This window comes from Poecilia formosa, unplaced genomic scaffold (genome assembly GCF_000485575.1).
Source record: "Poecilia formosa unplaced genomic scaffold, Poecilia_formosa-5.1.2 Scaffold133, whole genome shotgun sequence".
Taxonomy (NCBI): Eukaryota; Metazoa; Chordata; class Actinopteri; order Cyprinodontiformes; family Poeciliidae; genus Poecilia; species Poecilia formosa.
Window position 1 is genome coordinate 1,521,598 of NW_006800072.1, and position 23,257 is coordinate 1,544,854.

Sequence of the window (23,257 nt, forward strand, 5' to 3'; positions counted from 1 at the left end):
CAGTTTGGCTGATGAATAGAAAAAAATATGATAGATTAAAACATTGTCTGTGTTCTTAAACCACATCTTAACTAATTTGTCTGCATTTGTAAGACTCAGCAGCCGTTTGAAAGACTCATTTAACTTTAACTTCCTGGTTCTTAAGATTTTGTTTTGATATTTCCTCAAAATGTTCTTTCCTTTGTATGCCCTCATTTTATGACGTGCACAAATCACCCATCCATCCATCCATCCATCCATCACCAATTCGTCAACACAAGATACACACAGGACAAACAACCATTCACACATATGATCATTCCTAAAGGCTATATGGAGAGCCTAATTAAGCTCAAGTAAATATTTTTCGACTCCTGAAGTGAGCAGGAGAGCCTGGAGAGAACCCTGCATGCCAGAGGAGATTATGTAAACTCCAGGACCCAAGAACTGCAGGAGCTTTTTGCTGCAAGGCAGCAGTGTTTACAGCAGCACAGCCCTGCAGCCTGCACCACTCTGCTCCACAGCAAAACCCCCAAACAACCTGATGATGCAAGTTTCCCCCTTTTTCCAGAAAACGTAATGACTGTCATGTTGGTCAAACGCTTACCTTTTGGAAAATAATCAAAAATCTCTTTCGCTCTCTCAAAATAACTAGAATAGAAATAACTTCACAGTGAGAAAATTCAGATAGATCAGCAGCAATGTGAAGATCCACAAAAAATAAATAAAATATAAAAATATAAAGTAGAATAACGGATGCATTCCTTGCATTTTTTATTTTTGCAACACCAGGCTACCTAAAACAGGACCAGTATATTGATGTAAAATAAACAAAAAAAAAACTAAGAGGATAAAACAAACAGGTAATTCTTATGTTTATACAAAAGTAGTTTTAATTGCATGTCGGTATTTTAAACAAATATGATAGAGAGGGGGAAAATGGTTTTATTGCCCTATATTTAAATAAGACTGGTAGGATAAGAGTCCGGTGGGTCTCCTCCCACTCTCACGCTTTCAGTCCGGGTGAAGGCGGGCGGGCCAGCCCGTCCAGCGACGTCAGAGGCGGTTCTTTACTTAAACTTGAATCAGGAGCAAAGTTTTCAGAGCCAGGACGGCGTTGCCTAGCAGCTGCGGGAGGACTCTGACCACTTCACGTTCGCTTTTTTACCGGACTTTCCCCTGTCCTCCTTCTATCATCTGAAATTTTGAAAGTCTCGATACCAAACATGTCCTTCACGGTGACACTGAAGGGACCCTCTCCATGGGGTTTTCGCCTGGTGGGAGGACGGGATTTTAGCACACCGTTAACCATCTCCAGGGTACGTAGCGACTTTTCCTGCTTCCATTCATTGAATTGTGAAAAAAGGGGAAGACGCACAGCCGCGTTGACCCCATACGTTTGATATGCAGATATATTGGGATTGTAAGCAATATTATTGATTGGATAAAAGTTTTCAAAGTTTTATTAGTCTTTAGAAAGCTGTGAGTTCATAACTGAAAGATGGTGCTGTCTATTTTCTGGCAGGTGATTTGCCAGTGAAGTCACTGTGAGCGATCATTTGTTCTCAGTCTGCAGTCTAAACAGAAAAGGGATGATAATCCAAGTAATATTTTTAGCGTAGGGGAATAGTACTTAATTAGCGTTGGCGAATTAAAAAAAAGCATAATGGGGACATGGCTTATGATGAAACAACTGTAGGTAGCAATTGCAGATCAAAATGTAAAGTTTATTAATAAGATACTTTTTGTAAATTAGTGCTTTAAAAATACTGAATTGGTAGCTTTACTTCACAGGCAGTGCGCAGGTGGAAGAGAGGAAAGACTGTTATCATCATTACATTTTATTATTCAAAATATTTTTTTCTAGAGGTTTATTTAGATACACACTCACACTTAAACACACACACATCACACTCATTTGAAGTTTTTGATGCGGTAGACCTGGCTCATCACACAGGGCGGTATAGTGTAGGGGATGCCAGGAGTGCAGGTCAAACAAGAAATAAGAAGTACTGCTGAAGGGATTGTCCAGCTGTTAGCTGTGAGTCTCTAAAGTACAACTTGAGATTTATAATATTTTAGCCAAGCATTTGAAATGCTTTTTTGTATGAATGCACAATATTTACTAGCCAGCACAGATAAAATTATGCCAGACTCAATACTGATTCTTTTAAACATAGTTTGTGATTTATGATATTATTTCACTTGTGAAAATAATAAAAAAAAATGTCCAAAATGTGTCACTTAAAATTGTAGCAGTTTTAAAATGAACTTTTTGAAATCATGGTATGCCTTGAAACTAGTAACCATCTCATGGTTAATGTTAGTTTTGCTACCTGGATGAGTGACTCCACATGAAATGACCCTTTCAAACTGTGCTTGAATCCTTATCTTGTAAGACCACATAATTATGTTAATTCATCATTGTTTGAAACATTGACAAAAGTAGATGAAGCTGTACTTTCAAAGCCTCGTGAACTTCCCTGACCCTCACAATTTAGGTCAAGAGTCACGGTGCTTGCAGTGGATCTGGCAGTAGCCATTAGTTCATCTTAGCCAGGGAAAACACAGCCTGGTGCTGCAGGGCTTACAGGAGGGACAGCGTAAGTGAGAAGAAGGGGGGTGTGCTGACATTTGTTTTTCATCAGTGCTTATTCGTGCTGCTGAGGGATTCCAGGTGTTGTCCTCAGCTGGATCACCAGCCCCTAACCTTCCATGTAACTGCAGGGTGCAAGCATTTCAAACTAGAGGTGTAATTTTTAAATCTACAAGCATAGATTAACAACTTTGAAAGGACAAGCAGGAGACCCTCTGGGTCAGTTCAAGTGCTCAGTTCCATTAGCACCAAAAGGAGGGAAAAAAGGTTTGATGCCACAATGTAGCTGGTTTGAGTCAAACAGTATGTGCAAAAGTCTTGACAAATGTAAACCATCAGGTTTGTGGCTCCATCATTCTCACAGCAGTGGGACTCGCTTGCAGACTTGGTGAATTCAGTTCTCTTAAATCACAGTGAAAGTTAACTGAATTTGACATCCCAAAATCAAAGTTATAAACAAAGTGCCTATTTCATGAAATGTTGACTTTGGGAACTGTTGAAGTGGGTTTCTGTTGGTATAAAGCTTCCAATCTCTGGAAAATATTTGTAAAGTGAAGATCTTTCTCAGTGCAGCCTCAGGGCATCTTGGATAAGCTTTGGTTTCAATGCAATAAATCACTTAATTTCTCACCAGTTGAATTTGCGCGTTCTTGCATGATTCCCAAAATAAAAAGCATGACATTCACTGCATTCCTTCTGATGCAGCAGGTGTTGCAAAACCTTGTCTTCTTGGCAACATTACAGTTAATTACAGGTTGCACTTCACAGATTGTTACAGAGGAGATATACACAATAAAAACCCATAGCTGACATGGAAGAGCTACTTGCAGGAATGAATGGAGGATGTTTGGGTAATTCCAAAATCTTGGATTGAAAGTTAGACAAGGAAGCAGCTGTTGAAAAGGAAGCATATCTAACAAAATGTGTAATGTAAGAGGCTTAAATATACGCATAGTATTTGCAACCAAATCCCTGGATACCGCTACAACAGCCTCTGTACCAGCCATTACACATCAATTCATTGACCATGTGACATAATAACAGCTTAAACTTTAGTTTGCTTTTGGAAAATATGTTTAGCAGTCGGAAAAAATGAAGATGCCTTAAAATGCATTATTTGTGTTAATAGCCATGCATTGAGATCATTGTTTGGGGTTTTTCCTGTTGTCCAGTGCTTCAGTTTGCTGATTTTGATAAGAAATTACTTACAACTGGGTCTATGTTTTATTTAGGGGTTTGAAGATATACCCACCTAATGAGATGAAATGACTGATAATATTTTAGGTAAAAAAAGGAATCAGTTTCTTGGTTTATGCACTTTTTTATAAAACATACTCTCTGTTTTAAAGACACAGAGTGTATAATAATTCAGTCGAGGTTGGACCAATTTAAATGTACATTTTTATGCTTGTTCTTAGGATGTTTCTTTTTGTTTTCTCTCCTACTAGAAGACAGGGGTCTCAAACTCCAGTCCTCAAGAGCCACTGTGTTGTAGCTTTTAGCAACATGTACTCCGTCACTCCTGAGTCAAATGGCTGAATTACCTCTCAGCATGTCTTCATGTTCTATGGAAGCAGAAACTCCAGTTACTAGGGAACATAAAATCCACTATTTCCATCTCAGTAAAAATCAAAGGTTTTATTGCAAAAGTTGGTTCTGGCTGACCTTTGCTGTGTTGGCAAACTAAATTAGTTTCTTTTTGATGACTTTTCTACCTTACCACCTCTTTGTTTTCTAAAACTTTGTGTGCTGCATTAAGCAAGTGTCACCAAATAAATGAGCAACATACAGAGCCTTAAACATCTAGGTAACATTTATTGCTGTTCAAGCAGTTCTTTACCACATGAATGTTGGCTGCTGTGATATCGTGATTAGGATGGATTTTCAATATGTTGCACAGTCCTAATATAGGTTTTAAGCTCAAAGATGAGCATGTCTGTGACTATTCATCTGGACACCAATTGAATAGTATTTGCAAGAGACAGACCCCACTTTGACCAGTAATATAACGTTTTAATATAAGATTTCATGCACTGAGTAAAGATTTATTGCTTTTTGGCTGAGCATTAACTTAGCATAAATAAATTTAAGTACCTAATTTCTCATATGCTAAAGTGAATGACTGGAAACAACCCCACACTGAGAAATGGAAAGTTGTAAATACCAGAAAACAAGTTCTGATGGCATTCTCTGGTTCTTAAGCTAAGGTGTTAATGTTTCCAAAAAAGACTTGGTCCCCTGCCAAGCCATTAGAAATTATTCCAGTTCATGGTTAACACATTTGACTGGAAGTATTTGTCCCAATGGTGTGTTTATGTGTGTGGTGTTGTGGGTTATTAAATGTTTGTGGGTAAATGAGAACTGTTGAGAGGCAGAGGAAGGTAAACATGTAGAAATAACTGAATAAGTATTTTGTGTGGATTTGCTGAATGTGACACATGTAGGATAAACGCTTTGTTCATCAGTGTCACACCAACATCCAGACAGACGGTGACGCAGGAAACTTATCCCCTCTACCAGGTGGCAAACATTCAAACACTGAACAGGAATTCAGATGTGGGCGTTGGGTAAATATGGGGCAGATTTCTGCTGTTTCCAGCATTCCCCTCTGACACCCCATGGTGTTATGGCAGACGATGTTTGCATATTTCAGTATCCTGTTTTGTCTAATGTTAAGGTGGTGTTTTTAAATCATGGTTTAATTAAGGTTGTGTTTAAATCAATACCAGCAACAACCCTTGACGCCTTATTTATAAAAAAATCTATTTGACCAAGCACCAGCAATTTGCAAAAATAATTAGATATTATTTGATTAAAAAACAAAGAAAAAAAAACATTTTAATGGAAAAATTTAATGGAAAACATGCTGAATCCTGGCTGATAAATTCAGTTACTGACATGTTTGGCTGCAGTTTCACAAAATACAAAGTGTGAAAATGATTATTGTCAGTATTTAAACATACATAATATTCCTCAGTAGATTAGTTTTGGATCCATTTCATATACATGTTATTTACATAGTGTTTAATTTTAACAAACACTATTTGAGGAAGTGTATTACAGGATTATTTTGTCAAGATGTATGGTGAATGGTCAATTTATTTTTCAGCACAGAAAACCTGCAGGGTCTGGACCACACTGACCTTAAGCATCTGATCATGCAAGCAGTCTCATTTTAGGTCTTCATTGCAAGATTTTGGACTTACAGATAGATTGCAATATGAGGTCAAACAGGAACTGGTTGCTTCGTGTCTGTAAAACGGTTACGTGTTTAACAATGCTTCTCTGTCCCAAAATAAGAGAACATGACTTAAGTACAAATACAACCATGAGACATTTTGCAGTTGCATATCTTGGAGCTCAGTGTTCTTTGTACCCTGTAATCTCTCAAAGTATGTTTTTTCATATCTGCCACATACCAGAGATATGACCACTGAAGCCTTGTGGGTTCTTTTGGACAGCGATGACTACAATAATTGTCTTCAAGAGTCAAAGCAGGTGATCATTTCAGATGTTGCATCTCAACAACAAATAATGGATAACAGTGGGGTGTTCATGTGGATATTCTTGTCATTAACTACATGAAACAATGTCACGTGTTTGGAATGATGCAAATTTGCTTCTTCTGATCACTAAATAATTGAAGAATGTGAATAATTACTGGATTTTGTTATCAGAGTTTAAAGTAGGACAATGACGTTGCAGCTTAACGTAAGGCATAAGAGAGACTAAGTAAGATATATTCTGATGTAGATTTAGTAAAAAGTGCTTTAAAAGATTGCCTTTACTCCCTTTCTTTAATTATGAAATAATGTAACTGTAAATAGATTAAATGTTGGCTTCCCTGCATCCAGTGAAAGGATTGCAAAGTTTTATAAAACCTATATTCCCTCATGTTTAAAAGGGTTGAAACAATTAGATGTGACGATAAACTTTATTTGAGAAATATTTATTTTAGATGTAAAATCAATACAGTGAAAATATTGTAGGTTGTTTGACTTTATCTGAACGACCACCTGTTGGGTTTTTCATCAGTTCTGCTCGTACAAATGAGTATTTTGAAGAGAAATGTTGAGGGTACAAATTGTAGGTCTTTCTGAAGTTGTTGGACTCTTTCCCACTCTGCTTTTTTCATGTGGAAAATTATCCAGGCTCATCTATTTTTTTTTTTTTAATTACTGCCAAAAGCAACACAGCGTGGCATAAATTTATGCCAGTTAAATGCACTGTGATAAGCAATAGCTCAGGTAAAGTTGGCTTCCTGTGTTTGCTCTGTAGATTCTGATACAGAACAGAATCTACGGACCCATCAACCCAGCATGCATTGCGCAGGTGAAAAACTGGCGACCTCCAAAAAATATATATTTGATGTATTACAAACAGCATTTTTTTTTTTAGTTAATATGAAATTACAAGATATTTAGGTCAACATGTTCAACTAATTGTGGATCCCTTTTTAAGAAAAGTAGGCATCCAAAAGCAGTTGTTCCAAACTGGTCATAATTATTATCTCATTACAAATTTAATTCACAAGTTAAGTCAAGGCTTAAGTTTTAAAGAAGCAAATGCAAGTCAGTTCTCAAGTCTTTCACCTAAAAGTCAAGTCTATGACTGAAATTAACATCCTCAGACTGCATAAGTGGTGAGTAGTTGTTACCTGATAGCTACCAGTTACCTGTCATTCTTCATCGCAACATAAAGATGGTCCATGAGACACAAGGACCATAGCAGGAGTCCTAGTCAAGTCTGGAGTCTTTAGAGCACAAAGTCAAGTTTGAAATCTTTATTTTTGTGAATTAAGTGTGATTGGATTTTTAGCTGCAGTCTCTATCTCTGAGACTACTATGGACTTAGCAAGGACTGCTCATATCATCTACACAAGCTAACTTTCACCCCTGTTTGCAAGATGAAGATTGTTCATGAGACAAGTCCCCACAGCTCCAGTCTGTCTTATTCCTCTTGGCAGTTCCAGTCCCTTTGTTTTAGTGTGATTAACCCACTCCAGTCAGAACCTCACACCCAAGGCTCTGTCTTTGCTATTAAAAATGTTGCCAAGGTCATAACCATGGTTTTTATCACACAGCCAGCAAGCAAACAAAGGCGTTGGGCTCTTTGTCAGGAATTACTTACTTTGTCACTGAGAAGTGGAACTTAGCCCTTCCACCCAGTCAAAAACATTTCCAAGTGAAATTTATTGAAATGGAGTTTATGTGTCAGAGAAATATTTATACAGGTAATTTACTGTTAAGTTTCTCTTTATGAACATGTCACATCGAGATGCTGGACTGCCAGTTTTGACTGGTGTTTAAATAAAGTATTGCTGCTGTTTCAGGAGTTGGGTTGGCACATCTTAGCAATTAGCAGGAACATGATTGATCCATCAAGTCAAACACGTTCAACGGTTTAGATCTTGATCTTGATAAAAGAGACAGGAAAGACGCATGGTAAAAAGCGATAGTGGCAAGACTTTGCCCGCAGAAAGATGACACACCAGGGTGAAAGTTCTCATCCAGTTTTATTACATGCTCTGTGCAGTGTAAATGTACAAAAACATTCATGAGCTTTCAGCATTTTTCTTTTCTGGGCTCAAAGCCTGTAATTTACTCTGACATATTCAAAGTGGAACCACATATTCACTAACATATTCACATGATGACACTGGATGACATAAGGTTTGCATTTGCTTACCAGACTTTCTGTTTGTATTTAACTAAGTATAGCTTTACTTTAGGCACACGTTAGTTATAAATATGATTTTTCGAATAACTTTGGTGTTGCATCAGAACCTGAGCGGTGTATCCAACACCTGAAGTGAAAAATTTACCTCTTATCTTTAATGTGACGCACTTACTGTTGCTTTCTTTGGAAAAGAGATATCTTTAGTGATAAAACTGAGGTTGGAAAATATGAACAAAATTCTATTGTATTTATTTATGTTTTAGCCTTTCAAACAAATAATATCTGATAAGAAACTGGATACATACAAAAAAACACGACTGAAAATTCTTTGGATAATTGTCCTCCTGCAAGCCTGAAGTTATTGAGTGATGGCTAGACATTTTCCTTCAGGATAATCTGTTACAGAACAGACTTTGTGGGTCCATCAATCACAGCAAGTCGTCCTGCTCCTGAAGCAACAAGAGAAAAACTCTCATTCCACCACAATGTTGACTGTAAATATAAAGTCATATTGAAAAGCTCTTAGTATTACGCCAGATTTTACCTTCCAAGATGTAAACCCTCCAAAAAATTCCACTTTTGTCTCATCGGTTCTCAGAATATTTTTGAAAAAGTCTGGAGATTTATCAGGATGTTTTTTGGCAAATGTGAGTCTAGGACTTTGTTCTTTTTCCCAGCCATTGTTTTGGCTGTATAACCCTCCCATGGATAAGATTTTAGCCCTGTCTCTTTATTGAATCATAAAAACTGACCCAACTGAGGCAAGTGAAACCGGCGGTGCTTTGATATGGTTTGGGTTCTTTTAGGACCTCCTTCAGAAGTCTTTGATGTGCTCTTGAAGTAAATTTGATAGACTGGCTTGTTCTGTGAAGGTTCATTAACTTTCCATGTTTGCTTCATTTGTGAATAATGGCTGTCACAGAATAGTGCACAGTGTTGTTTTTGTTTTGTTTTTTAGATGCTTGAGTCTACTTCAAGATGTTGGGCACATTCTATGTAAGGGATTCTTGACTCTAATCCTGGAAGTAATCTTCCTGGCTGTAGCAAGTGAAATTCACTTAAGACAAGTTCGTATATTCTTGTTAATTAATGATTTAAGTAACTTTTCCACATAGGGCCAGGTTGGTTCAAACAGCTTTTTGTTCTTAGTAAATGAACAAAGGATTTGAAAACTCTGGTTAATTTATTCTAGTTACCAGAAGAAAAACCACAACAAACATTTGAGAGAAAACAACTTCTAATTGAAACTGCTTAGACATATGTAATTACTTAACATGGAATGAAAAGTGTACACATAGCAAACTATAATTTTGTATGAACTGTGTGTTTACATCACCTTTAGGGCTCTTTGGGCAGACATGTTTGTCCTTTATTGTCTATTTTTGCCATACTATTGTGGTATTTGGCATACCATTGTGTGTGTGAGAGTGTGTCTGTGAATCATGCTGTGCTGTTCAGGGTCTCAGCCTAAAGATATAACCCACTGTGTGTGTGTGTGTTTTGTGGGTGAATGAGCTTTGTTCCACTGTGACACAATCCTGGCCCAGATCCAACGCTCACACAAATGTTTAAAGGGAATTCTTTCTTGGGAAGCCACGATGATGGAGCAACGTAAACTCTGCCCTCCAACGCTACCCTCAGATTAGCGTCTCGTCAGCCAACGCTCTACAAACAAAAAAACAGCCCTGTCACATTTCCCACCCTAAGAGACGTTTGTGCATACGCCTTTTGCAAAGACTCGATCTTTAATTAACAAGTTTATAGTCATGCAGTTGTTTATGCCAAATTTCTGCAAGTGCAGTTTTCCCAGAATTGCTCTTGCATATACAAATTTATGCAATCTCCCCCCACTGTCCTCTGTGTTTACCGGAACTGAGTTAGTGACATCGATGCGGTTGCAGGCTGTAAATTCACAATTCCTCATCTGAACCACACAATCCAGCTATTAGTGCTTCATGGAGCGTAAACTTGTATGTCTTTTCCACAACTGCGAGCCAAATCCTTTTCTTCCAGACTTCTGCTTATTACTGCAGCTCTTTACGTGTTATTTGCACTGGATTAAATTACTATATCTGTTTTTCAAAGTCAGGTTTTTACTGATCCAGAAGCAACATGTCTCAGAGCAGCTGTCAGAATAAAAACATTAGAGTTGGTGTGGAGTTAAGCAGTGGGGGTTCTGCTATGGAGATCAATGAGTTCAGCTTAAAAACTTGCACCAAGTGACAAAGATGGATAACCAACACAAGCATAAGGATTTGATTTAGGAAACGTATGTGAAGCTCAGAGACAATTAGCTGGTTTCAGCTTTCTGTGTTTAAATTTATCCAACCTTTTTGAATGTAATACTAACTTTGTGATCAAATTACTATAAATTGAGTTAAACAATGACTTTTTTGTGCCGTTATTGTGCAAACATTCCTCAGATGTTGATAATCGGCTCTGTTAAGTGAACCAAATTGATAATCTCAAAGCAGAAAATAATTGTTTTTGTACAGTGTTAAAAAGAGCTAAGAGTAAACAAAATTAATAAAAGCAAAATTAAAATGGGACAGACGGATGTTATTTCTCAGCAGTTTATTTCTGGTGCAGAAAGTAAAATGAATAAATTGAATCCATTATTTTTAACTGTAATCACATCCTGCACCACTCCGTCTTGCAGCAGAGCTGTACACGTTTTGAATAACGATCGTCTTTCCCCTGGTTAATTAGGAAACTGAGACGAAGATGTGAATATTTTCAGGAACGTTCAGCAGCCTGTAAAATATTAATCTTTAGGAGTCATGTTTTGGTTATGCTAAAGTGTATATGAAAATCAATGTTCATATACTGACTAACCAGCTAAATGTCATGGTCTTTTCAGTTTAAAAAAAAACAAACAAATCTTTCGTCATATTGGCAAAGTATCATAACTTGTAAAAGTGAAATCACAATGTTCTTCATATCTCTCTACATCCTGTATTTGCCATTTTCTTTGAAATTTACCATTTTTTATTTCATCAAGGCCTTGACCTTAAATCTTAGCTGTTCCATTTCTGTGTGGAAGAAAAGTGGGGCTAATGCTAAACCTACTCTTTCCCTCACAGTTGATAAGGGACTCTAAGTCGACCTCAGGTGTGAATGTGTACATGAATGGCAGTTTGTTTTGTTGAACCTTTGTGTTTCCGTTGTGATGAACTGGTGACCTGTACAGATGGCACCGCCTCTCACCCTCTGACCGCAGGAGATGGGCACCAGCCTGTTGTAACTCTGAATAGACACAAGTCAATATTTACAATTGGTAGATGAATGATCTTTAGTTAGCTTAGCTTCAAGAGAGCTGGTCCTGCTTTGATTTATACCAGAGAAAACCTCAGTTGGAACCGTTTATTTAGAGCTGGGAACTCTGCATCATTTTTCAATAAACTTCAGACCCTCTGGTGATATTAGTATTATTAATTTTTCAAGTAGTGAAACTGTAGGCTTTTCACATTTAACTTTAGGTAAATTACTAACTGAAACATGTCATTTTCTAATATTTGGAACATGGAAAAAGACTGGAGACGCAATAACACCTTACCTCATGTCATTGTTTTTCTTTCCTTCCTATAACAATAATGATTGGCTCAGATTCATGTGATATAACTGGTTCCATTTCATTATGGAGGAAATAATTAGCAGGTTTTTTCCTCCACAGACAGGCTTGGGAATATAAGTAACATGTGAGTATATTAGTAATTGACCTCATATGTTACTGTGTGTATGTGAAGGTGAAACACACACACTGGTTCACTGACCCTCCCCTCTCATTCTCAGCCCTCTGCCTCTCAGTGAGCCTCAAATGTCCTCAGATATGCAGGTTTCAGGAATGTGGGCTCACAGTGAAAAATCTGCTCTGATGACCTGCTGAAAGAAAATCTAGACTAGAGGAACATGGAAATATGTCATATGCAAGACCACAGAACGGCCAAGAAGAAAGGACTCACTGAGCAGATATTTTCAAATCCGTTGCATATGTTGAGGTTACTGGGTCAGATGGAATTTGCATCCTACCTTGAAAATCATTCACTGATGGTTTAGGCTTAAGCAGTTTTATGGCTGATCAATTTTGATAGGCTGAATGTTCTGACTGTCCTATTGGATTTTAAAGCCAACCTTGTTATTTTCCATTTCCCGATAAAATATCACAATTGTTTTGTTTTTTAAACTGCACTATTCTTTTGTCTTCAGTTCCTAAATAACCTGTTTATGTTTGTTTGTCTGTTCATTTTTAGATAACATCTGGCAGCAAGGCGGCCCAGGGTGACCTGTGTCCGGGTGACACCATTTTGGCCATCAATGGGGACAGCACAGAGTTCATGACGCATATGGAGGCTCAGAACAAGATCAAAACATGCACTCAGGAGCTCACACTCATCATCAGCAGGTATCACACTGTTGAACACTCTGCTCTGCCAAATGTAATGATGTTTGAAACCTTTCTAGAACCTAATTTACAGTCTGGTTGCCTCTCTGTGACTTGGATTTGCAAATTCTGCCTGCAGATCAGATTAATCTGTTTTTTTTTTTGGAGTCCCATGAAGGTGTCATGGAAGGGGTGTCAAATGATGACTTTTAAAATGCCGAGTAATCTGAACCGCCAGTCAGAACCTCAAAGTCTCGTCTGATTTTGATGCCCAAGGAGACAATGATGGTCTAAAAAAGGAACAGCCACTCCATGTTTCTTTTGTTTGCATTTTTTGTGAGGCATGGTCAGTGCAACATGACCAACACATTCAAGTAAAAGGTGCTTCAGAAGTATATAATTCTGCATTTTACCAACGACCAGGGAGTTATTTTAATTATGAAACTGGTGAAGGTGCTTCTATTTCTGCTCAGCCTGTTGGGTCTGGTACAGTTGAGTCACAGTGAAAGATGACGGCTTTACAGCAGCTTAAAATGATCTGGTTGGTGTGCCTGTAGAGCACTATCGGATTAAATGAGGCTTCTGCATGCACTGAGTCAGACTCCTGGCCATTACAAATACATTTCAGAAGTGATATTTTCCATTTTACTGTCTAATGAGCTAAAGCAAAAGATTGTTGATTCTTCTAGCTGTTGAACCACTAAAGCTAGGATTTAGTGATGTAAGGTTGGATAAAAAACAAAGTAAAACTGTTTAATTCTAAGCTATCGACATGGAAAATTTACTTTCCATATGGTATAAAGTCATTAGGTTGTCATCTTGTCTTTGTGAAATTTTTGTTTGCTTAGCTTTAATACTTTATGCAGTTTTTTAAATATCTCGCACCGATAGCGGTTGATTTCATGTTTGTTTTGGATCATCGCCTGTTGCATAACCCAACGTGGCTGAAGCTTCTGCTTTCAGACACATTCCCACATATTCCACTCAATAATATTTTGGTATAAACAGCAGTTTATGGTCAACCTAATGACCGGAGGTACTCGAACCCTGTGTCTGCAATACAAGCCCAAACCATGAACCTTGACTAAGCTCGGCAGTCGGTGTGAGATGTTGGTGCTGATTTGGTTTTCATCACACCTGATGACGGAGATCTCTGCCCTGGTTCCTTCAGTTCATGTGCCATACTTGCAGGCATTAAGTTGTATTGAAGTTGTAAAGTTATGCTATGCTGTGTTTTTTTTTGTTTGTTTGTTTTTTTGCAAGAAGTTTTTCTGTTGGCATACAGCTAAAACACAACTGGGTGGCGATCAGTAGCCTTCCAATAAGTATTTATCCAGTAAGAAAATCATACAATGCTCAAATAACCTGGAATTGCATATCATTTTCTCACAGGGTGGTAAGAAAAGACTGAAGATTGTTTTTAAAATTGTTTGTTTTGAACAAAGGCTGTGTAGCATTTCTATTCATTGTTCTCTTCTTGTGAAAAGACATTTGTAGCTTATCTACAGCTGAGAGGAACTGGTTAGTCAGGAAGTCCAGCTCTGTGCTCGGATTCCCCGTTAACCTGGTGCAGGTGGAGGGAGATACTCAGGATAAAATAACATCACTGATGCACTGATTTCATCCAGTTCCTCAAGTTGTTGCTGAAATGGAAACAAAAGATTGTGATTTATTTTTTACTTAAGAAATTATCAAGTATCTACAAACTTTTAATTAGTAATTGATTTTTTTTTAATCAGGATTAGTAAATCCATATTTACTATTTGGATTAGTAATTGTCATATTTTCATAGGGTAAAAATATGACAGGTTCTTTTAGCCATCTTTTCAAAATGGGAACATTTATGCCATGTTTATTGGGACAACACATGCAGATGGAAAGCTTTTAAAAATGCTACTTCAATAACAAGTAGTTGATGGTGAAATAAACTCATTCTCATTGGTATGGACCCGTTTGATTTCCAAAGGCTTCCTGAGAAGTTTAACCCTTAAAATGTTGAAGGGAAGAATGAATTTGTTGACCTGTCGGCAAAAGAGGGTCGTTATATTTTATCACATCAGCATTTCTAATATATTTGAAGCTCAACTTCATCTAAATAAAATTATTTCAAACTGTATTTACTAGAGAAGCAATGATTGTTGATGTACACATGCACTTACCATTTAAACACTTCAAATCAAATTTGTCACATAAACTGACACAATGTATGAGGTCACGTTTTTTCTCTTTTGGTGTTTTTAACTGCAGTTTCCACCTATAAATAGACTAGATAGGATGTTCATTACACCCTAATTCAGATCCTTATAATTAAAAGAAGTGTTGTTACCATGGCGCTCTGGTTTGAACTTTAGAGGAGGACAGAGGCAACATGTTTCTGGAATTAAAATCATCAGTCTAAACGGTTAATGACAGAGGGGGGTGAAGGTGGTTTGAAGGTTGCAACCAAGGAAAAACTGAAATGTCAGTTGCTTCCCACATTTCTATTAGATGGTTACTTGGGCTGCTGGAGTACTGGAAAGTGCGGAGTGATTCTGGCAACCTATAAACGTCGTCGTCTTAGATGAAGAACATAATGTGGTTTCAGCCTTAGTTACGAGTGACATCTGCCAAGCTGGTTCTCTGGCTCCCTCTTTTTACTGCCGCAGAGAACAAAGTTTTCCTCCGTTTGCCAAAGAAAGCTCAAAATATAAAGTTGACACAGTCATGAGAGCAATCAGATGGGAAGAAGTTTAGATGGTCAGAAAAATGTTTTCCTCTTTTTTTTTTCTACCATATGCAGTGCACAATGTGACTACCTCCACTGCTTCACTTGGGAATACTCCAGCCATATATCAGGCTGAAGCTGTGGAGCATTAAGTGGTTTTTCACATGGGGATTGTAAATTTATCGAAGCATACATGAAGTAAGTCAGTGGATTGACCAGAGAAGCTCCTTTACAGTTGCTAAGGAAAACGAACATTCCAATATTTCACTGCTTGGACACCAGAATCTGGTAATTTTATCACTCCAGGAAACTGAAAAACGTCTTGCATTAAGTCAACAATCCTCATATACCTATACTGGAGAAACATGGTTTGCTTAAAGCCTGTCCATATAGACGCACAAGTAACCTCACCCTTAAATATTATAGCAAAAAACAAAGTATTTGTCTAAGTACTAAATAAGAGTTTAAATAAATCCACAAGATATAACCATAGTATTCACCATTTCTCCTGATATTCCTTCCAAAATGTTAGGCTAAGTAACAAGAGGTAGAACAGGAAGAGCTTCTGGAATGTGACCTTTCTGTACAATGTTGGTTAAATAATTACAGAGTGAACTGCCCTGTTCTGCTGGACAGAAAAAGGATAAACCACCTCAGAAAGATAGGCATGCACATTTGGCTTGGTACATATTGCTTAATTGGACAGGCGATAAAGTGGGGGAAAAGAAAGGGAGACGCACATGATTGGAAAAACATGTTTTAACATTAATTTGAAGAAATACTTGCAGATAATAATAAGAGAGCAGGAGTGTCAAAACACATTAGAGAGTGAAATTATGAGAAGGAACGACAGGACAGAAAGTAACACCAAGGAGCCATGAATCACTGAGACAAAAGGAAACGGCACATGAGATCTTCCTGGCTCAAATTATGGTTTGAATACTTTGTTTCTGGAAATTTAATTCAGAAGACAACACAGTGAAACTCGGACAGAGTAGACACATAATCATAATACAAAGAAAGAAGAGTGAGGAGGAAAAAGTCTTGTATAAGAAAACAACGTCTCATTCAGTAGCCAGGTATCGCCTCATTACTCAGATAATGCCTCACAGCAAATACAACCAAAACTTTTCTATGCAACCATCATGTAATATTATAACTACCAATATTTTCAGGCTAACAATGTTGGGTGGTCCCAAAGCCAAAACAGCCTTGGTAAGGCTGTTTGAGTGCTTTCAAAAACGGAGTCAAAGTTTTCTAAATCATGTGCTCTGATTTAAAAATCAGTTCAGTGTAAAATTATCCAGAGAGCAGTCGAGATATGCAGTGTCATTAAAAAACATGACATGGTTCTTTTGTTTGGGTTTACAGTGGACTCCAAATCAGATGCTAACATTAGTGTTATTAGCACCTGATGATTAAACAGTTGCTATTTTCTTACACTGACTATAGGTTAGTTTGCTGGTTCAGAGGACCTCAGGTGGTTTCAGATGAATCATTTTAAAGCGGCGGAGGCTTCCTCAATGCTTTTGGACTTAAGGATTGTCACATGGCCTCATAAGAAGTACTTATTAGCCAAATCAAGACTGATACATGGGTACAACCCTACACCGCTCTAACTGCAGCCCATGTTTGAGAGTATAGGGGATTTAAGGTATAAGAAATGAAAGTGGGGATGGTGGTAGGAGTTCAGTCGTTGTGCAAGACATTTTACCTGCCTCACCTACCTGACGTCTGTCAGACTGCCCCGGAGCAGCTGTGGCTACCATCCAGTAGCTCGCCACCATCACTGTGTGAATGTGTGCATGAATGGGTGAATGACTGAATGTAGCAGTTTATCAAATCCGCTGGACTTGATAAACTGCCATACAAGTCCAGAGTCAGAGTTAAACACCTTCATTTTTTAGTAGCACACAGTTACTTCACCAGTAAAAATCAAATGTTGGCACCATGTTTTCTTCTGCTACGAGATCTCACTACATCCCTACTGAGTTGTGAAAAATCAACCATGTCAAGCATGTCCTCATGCTGCTGAGGCTTGGAGGTATTGTTCATCCTGGAAGTATCTTTGTCATGATGGAAAGAGGAAATAAAACTAATGAGTTATCCATTCTATAGATGTGATGTTTGGGACTTAATTGATTGGAAATGGTCCTCAACTGTGGGCCACAGAAGTGAGGAGTATTTAACTGCAACCATTGATTCCAAAGTCAAATAAAATGGAAGTGACTGAAGGAGCACATGCTGACTCACTAGAAAATAATATTTTAAGGACAAGCAGTTCTCAGCCCTTATTAAAAGACCATGTCATGAAATACTGCAAAGAGTCACAAGAAATAGGAGACCTGTAATTTTGTGCAGCAGCTCATCGACAAAATATATGAGTCTTCACGTCTGCTGGGAACCAAAATTACAGTACACTGGGTGCAGCTGAACTTGAGGTCTTGAGTAACTTAAGAATGTTTCTTTGTAATGGGTTCACATGTTTAACTTTCATAACCCACATTTTTTTATGTCTTTTATGGGGCTTTTTTAAGAATGTCCAGCATCGTGAGGTTTCTGCCTAGATGCTCCAGGAAACAGGAAGGCTAAGAAAAACATAAAGAGGCAACATGGACGATGTGATGGCAGTTATAGTTATTAATTTGGTTTTTAAATGCTTAAAAAACAATAATTTGCCATGATTAACTGCTTTGCCGAGTCTGCTTTTATTAGATTGACACTTTTTAAGTTTCCCAAACCATATAAAACAGGAAGTCTCAAGTGCTATCAAAGTCTGCGTGGTATTTGTTTTGCTCTCATGGTAACATTATGCAACACAGTCTCACGAAAATGTATTAGCACTACTTTGGTCTGCAAAACAAAAACAAGTAGAATAAAGAAATGGAAAAATGAGATTTAAAGTTTCTTACAGGGACTATAGAAACCCAGCTCCAGGCAGCAATTAATTAAAACTATTTTTTTTAACAACAAAAGTATTTTTTTAAATAAATTATATTAGGTAAGTAAACAGCAACTGGAAATAAAAAGGAGTATGGATATAACAACAGACATCAGTATTCTTAGTGTTCTGCTAACTTCTGTTTTTTTTTTGGTCACACTTCAAGTTTTCAGGTTATCAAACAAATTTTAATAGAATAAATATTGGCACACTAGGTTTTCCAGGACCTTCACCATGTATTTTTTCTTTAGCCAGTTTGTGACTGGCCTGCTGCAGACCCCTTCACTTTAAGGTCACAAACTGAGGGCCAGGTATTAACACTCAGTATTTTCTGAACATCCATCAATTATGGTAAGTCGCCAAAGCAGCTCAGACCATCACACTTCCACCACCAAATATGACCATATGTGACATTGTTTTTCTGAAATGCTTTTAGTTTTAACCATATAAAAATGTCACATTTTTTCACATTAGTACACAAATTTTCCCCAAAGGGGAAATACATCAGGATGATGTTTGTCTTCAGTTTTCTGGACTTGGAACATTTCCAGGAATTACATTTTTGCTCATTGTCTATTTTTATTGTTGACATATGAACACTAGTCTTTATTTATTTTTCTGGGTTCATTTGTGGCCTGCATGAGTCGTCAGCAGTCTTATTTCAAGAGCCACACCACTTCTTGGAATAAAAAGTAAAAAACAGTATACTGGAAGGAGGCAAATAATTTTATGACGTAGTGTATTTTAGAAATATTAGGAAGTAAAACAAGGAATTAGTTTATAGGATTCAATTAGTTATAATTTATAAGTTATAATTTGCAAAACAGTGACCCTGAAAATTATGTATCTTTTCCAAAAATCTCATGATCTGAATGTATTTTAGCAACCCTGATTAAAAATGCTAACCTCATTGGCCTCTGTCAAAATTCTATGTGCCCAATAGATTCTGCAAAAACTACTCTAAACGTTAACCTTAGTTTAGTTCAACTTTGTTTTTTAACAGGTTACTGGTTGGGTTATGCTTAGAAATCTCTTGAGGGGAAAGAAGAATCAAGGATAATTTTGATTGAAAGAATGGAAAAACAGGGAAGAGAATGAAAAGATTATTCTGGCATCAACAATGAACGACATCTTTCCATTTTTCATCATACTTTCCTGCTGATGCATGCCTGCCTCTCTCTTACTTCATGGCCTCAGTCTTTAAATCCGCCTTGTCATTATGCAAAGGAAAAATAGAAGAATCCCTCTTCACACGTGTTGTGCCTAAATTTAGTGTGGCTTTGTAGGACGTGGACAGACTCGTATTCAGACATTTACTCATCTGAACCAGCTGGAGAGGAAAACCTCTCCTCGCTTTAATCCTCCCTCCTTTCCTCCACAACCTCTTTGTTCGTGACCTTCACGTGTCCTACCGCCGTTTCCCCCTCCAAACCCAAATCCCATCCGACTGAATTCTTTCTATCTTTTCTTCATTTTTTTTTCTATTTCCCATTTCTTTTGTGATGCCTTCACCTCATTGCAGTCCCTGTCATTCTGCCAGAGCTTGTTGAAGAAAACTTTTGTCTGAAGAGCATGACGGACAGATTATGGTGGTTGGGACGGATGTTTCCACCGCTGGTCAACGTCTTTGGAAAGAGTCGTGTGTGGCCAGTTAATGCGATGAAAAATGAGTCATCATTTCCGCACTGCGTGTGACGCTGTGTCTTGTTCATGTCATCTAAGTAGTTATTGTGAAACATGAAGAATCATCTGTTCTCATTAAAATTCTACTTGGTGGTTTGGAAGTTTAAACAAAAGTTTGCACCAAATGGCACAAACCCGCTTTTCTGCACATGCATTATTTTTCAGCGTTGCAATCAGTGGGGTTTGGCTTCTGCAGAGCTGGATTAAAGGAGATTTTGTTTTTGGTCTTCAAAACGTTAAAAACTCCCATTTACAAGAAAGCACTGAAGAGTCGCTTTCCAAACCAAAGTCCATAATATTTAGAATCATCAGAAGGTTTCAGTGAAACCGTTTAACAGAAATATAGCAAAACAGATGAAATTCTAGTCGCCTCTTTTTTATTGAGAGCAGATGATCCCAGTCAAGGCTAATTATAGTTTAAAAATATGTCATTCATCTTTGTTTTGACTAGGATATAAACTTGCTGGTAAAGTATTAAAAATTACCACAAGTAGCCATTAGGTCAACTGGTTCACTTAGTGAATGTTACTGTGCTTTGGGCGTCCATACCCTTTAAATATTTTCACAGTGTAACCATACACCTCAATGTATTTTATTTGGATTTTAACTTCCTTGCTGCTGCTAAAGAAAAGCATCCCCACCTCATGTTGCTGTCGCTGTAGTTGGAATGTGTTTATGGTGATGTAAAGTGCTAATTTTCCACCTAACATAGCCACAAAACAGATGTCTTTATTCTGAGATTAAATTGCACATGAGGGGAACTCAGTGTACTAATTAGTGGTGCAAAGTAGAGTAAATAGGCTGAACACAAGATTTTTTTTGTAAACAAAAAATGAAAACCCTGGATCCTGTTTAGTCCTTTTCACAAGTATGCTCTGTTCTGCGCTGGTCTATTTTATATTTCACTGAAATAAATTTAAAGTTTATGGTTGTGACCTAATGGGTTAAAAGGGTAAGACGATATTTGGAAGGTTGTATAATCAGAAAGGTTTTCTGTTGCCGTAATACTTGAGTTACATAAACATGAGTTTAAACAAAAAATCCAGGATCAGAAGGTTTTAAATGAGGAGAACATATTAAGTATTACTACATATTAAAAATAAATCCCATCATCTCCAGATTGAAACTAAAACAAGATACGGTATTAAGGCTTTGGAAAGAATCATAGAAATTAGAGATGGAGTTAAAGTTCCCCTTGGTGGAGGATTTGCCCTTTATGTCTCACCCTGACTTTGTGACCTGTGAGTCACAGCTGAGGAATTCAGCATGAAAACTGCATGGGAGCAAAGGATCAACGGGCTCCTGCTGGGGCAAAACAAAAAGAAACCCTCCAAAGGAACCAGCTTACTCACAGGTCTGCTCCCGGCCAGCGCCGCTGCCTCTGCTGCCCTCCGTCTCATCTGTCCTCTCACGTTTCTCTCTTTTATGTGGTTATGATTTCAGCATTTAAAGCATTGGGGGAGTCATTGGATAATTTTATCTCATCAACCGCAACCAGATTTTGTCCAGGAATGCCTGAAACGGTGCTTTTAAATGTAGCTGATGTTTTTCACCCAGGAAGGAGAACAATGAAATTGTTTCAGCTGAGAAAGTAGCAGCTTTGGTCGTATCCTATAGAGTCCAGAAGGTTCTTTCTCCTAAACGCTTTTGATTAGAGACAAATACAACCATGAATCTAGTTGAAGCTTGGAATGATCATTGATCACCAATATTGTTATTTGAGCACAGTTGGCTGTCAGCTGTTTTTTTTCTATATTTTTATTGCCTGTGATTGTGGCATAGTGGGTTTGTTTTTTTACAATTTTTGAAACTTATGGAGTTCATGTAGATTTTCCCTCCTGACACCCATTTTTTAAATACTCCAACCAGGGGATGGGTAATTTAACTTCAGCATAAATACAGCTGGAATACTAGTTGTTGTACAAATTGTTGACAAATGAATATTACACTTTCCATTTGTGCACTCCATTGTGTGTAACTGAATACACATTTATTTATTGAAATGGTACTACATATATTTTGCTGTCATTTAGAAAAAGAACTGAGTCTATATTTGACTGGATGAAGTAAACCAGCTTATCGAGTTCAGCTGTCTTCCAGCTGGACTTTTTATTTTTTTTATTTCAAAAGATAAACATGTGTCTTCAGAGTAATTCTGGGTTTGGTGGAGCCAACAATGTGAGGTTCAAACCGGTCAGCCTGTGATACTTTCCACTTTTTAGCCTGTTTTTGTTTGATTCTTTAAAAATGTCGGTCCGGCCAGCAGGCTTGGGTTTGAACTTTCATATCTCAATAGGCTGCTTGTGTGGTAACCACTGCAACCAAACAATCTGGGGAAAGAATTATGACTTTCTGCTTCTGAATCATGGAGGTCTTGGTGCAAGGGCGGGAGCGTTCTTCCTACGCAGTTCTGGAGCTGCTGCTCATCCGGCAGACACTCGGCGCCTCATAAGAGCATCCTTGATAGCAACACCTCCGTGGCTCATATCTGGAGCGTTGCCTCAGCCTGAGCAATGCTGTGCCAGCTTGCAACCCAGTGATCTCATCGAGTTCGACAAAGCCTCACCCCTCTGTGGGGTCAGCAACTACAGGCAGACACTCACATTTGTGTTTTTTGTGGGTAAATATGCTGTTTACCCACAAACATGATATTTACCTACAAAACACCAGGCACATTGGCCCAGTGTTACTGAAGCTTCATGCGTTCCCTTCTTCACATCCAACACTACGGTTCATCTGGATTCATGTTACTTAAAGAACCCCTCCTCAATCTTCTCTGTGACATTTACACATAACTTGACAGTGAAACAGAACTGAAGAGAGCTCTGAATGAATTACAATGTTTTATCTGGAAAAGGTGACACATTTTTGGTTTCACTGAAGCATTTTTCTGTATGTTTTCTAAAGGAAGAGGTGAATCATGTGAAGCCCATGCAGAAGGCCCATTGAGAAGTGCAATAAATAATCCATCTTACCCTAGCAATCATTCAGTATGTTGTGCACGTTTTCATAAGTGTTTTTAGCTGCAGTTGGTTATTATGCATACAAACAAAAGAACGATCTAACAATCCTAGATAGCAGTAATAGAGTTATCACTACTTCTGTACATTAATAGTAAGAACTGGCTGTGATCCAAACTATAACTCTCATTGAAGTGTTGAGTGTTACTTTACTATGTCGCTCTGTCTGGAGGGATGAGAAGTAATTGTACTCATTTCCAGAGGTAAAACTTGCCAAATGTACAAATCAGCTGCTCTGAGTTCCTTCCAATAATACAACCAGTACTTTTTCATA

General features: G+C 37.8%; 1 protein-coding gene across 1 annotated transcript in view; it reads left to right on the forward strand.

Annotated features, from left to right (window-relative positions):
- The first annotated feature begins 1,040 nt into the window (after positions 1-1,040).
- Positions 1,041-23,257, forward strand: part of pdlim4 (PDZ and LIM domain 4) — a 45,277-nt gene continuing 23,060 nt past the window's right edge. The window contains exons 1-2 of the mRNA XM_007562066.2: positions 1,041-1,298; positions 12,505-12,656. Of these exons, the coding sequence (XP_007562128.1) occupies positions 1,206-1,298; positions 12,505-12,656 (245 nt within the window). The 5' untranslated portion in view covers positions 1,041-1,205. The remainder of the gene's footprint in view (positions 1,299-12,504; positions 12,657-23,257) is intronic.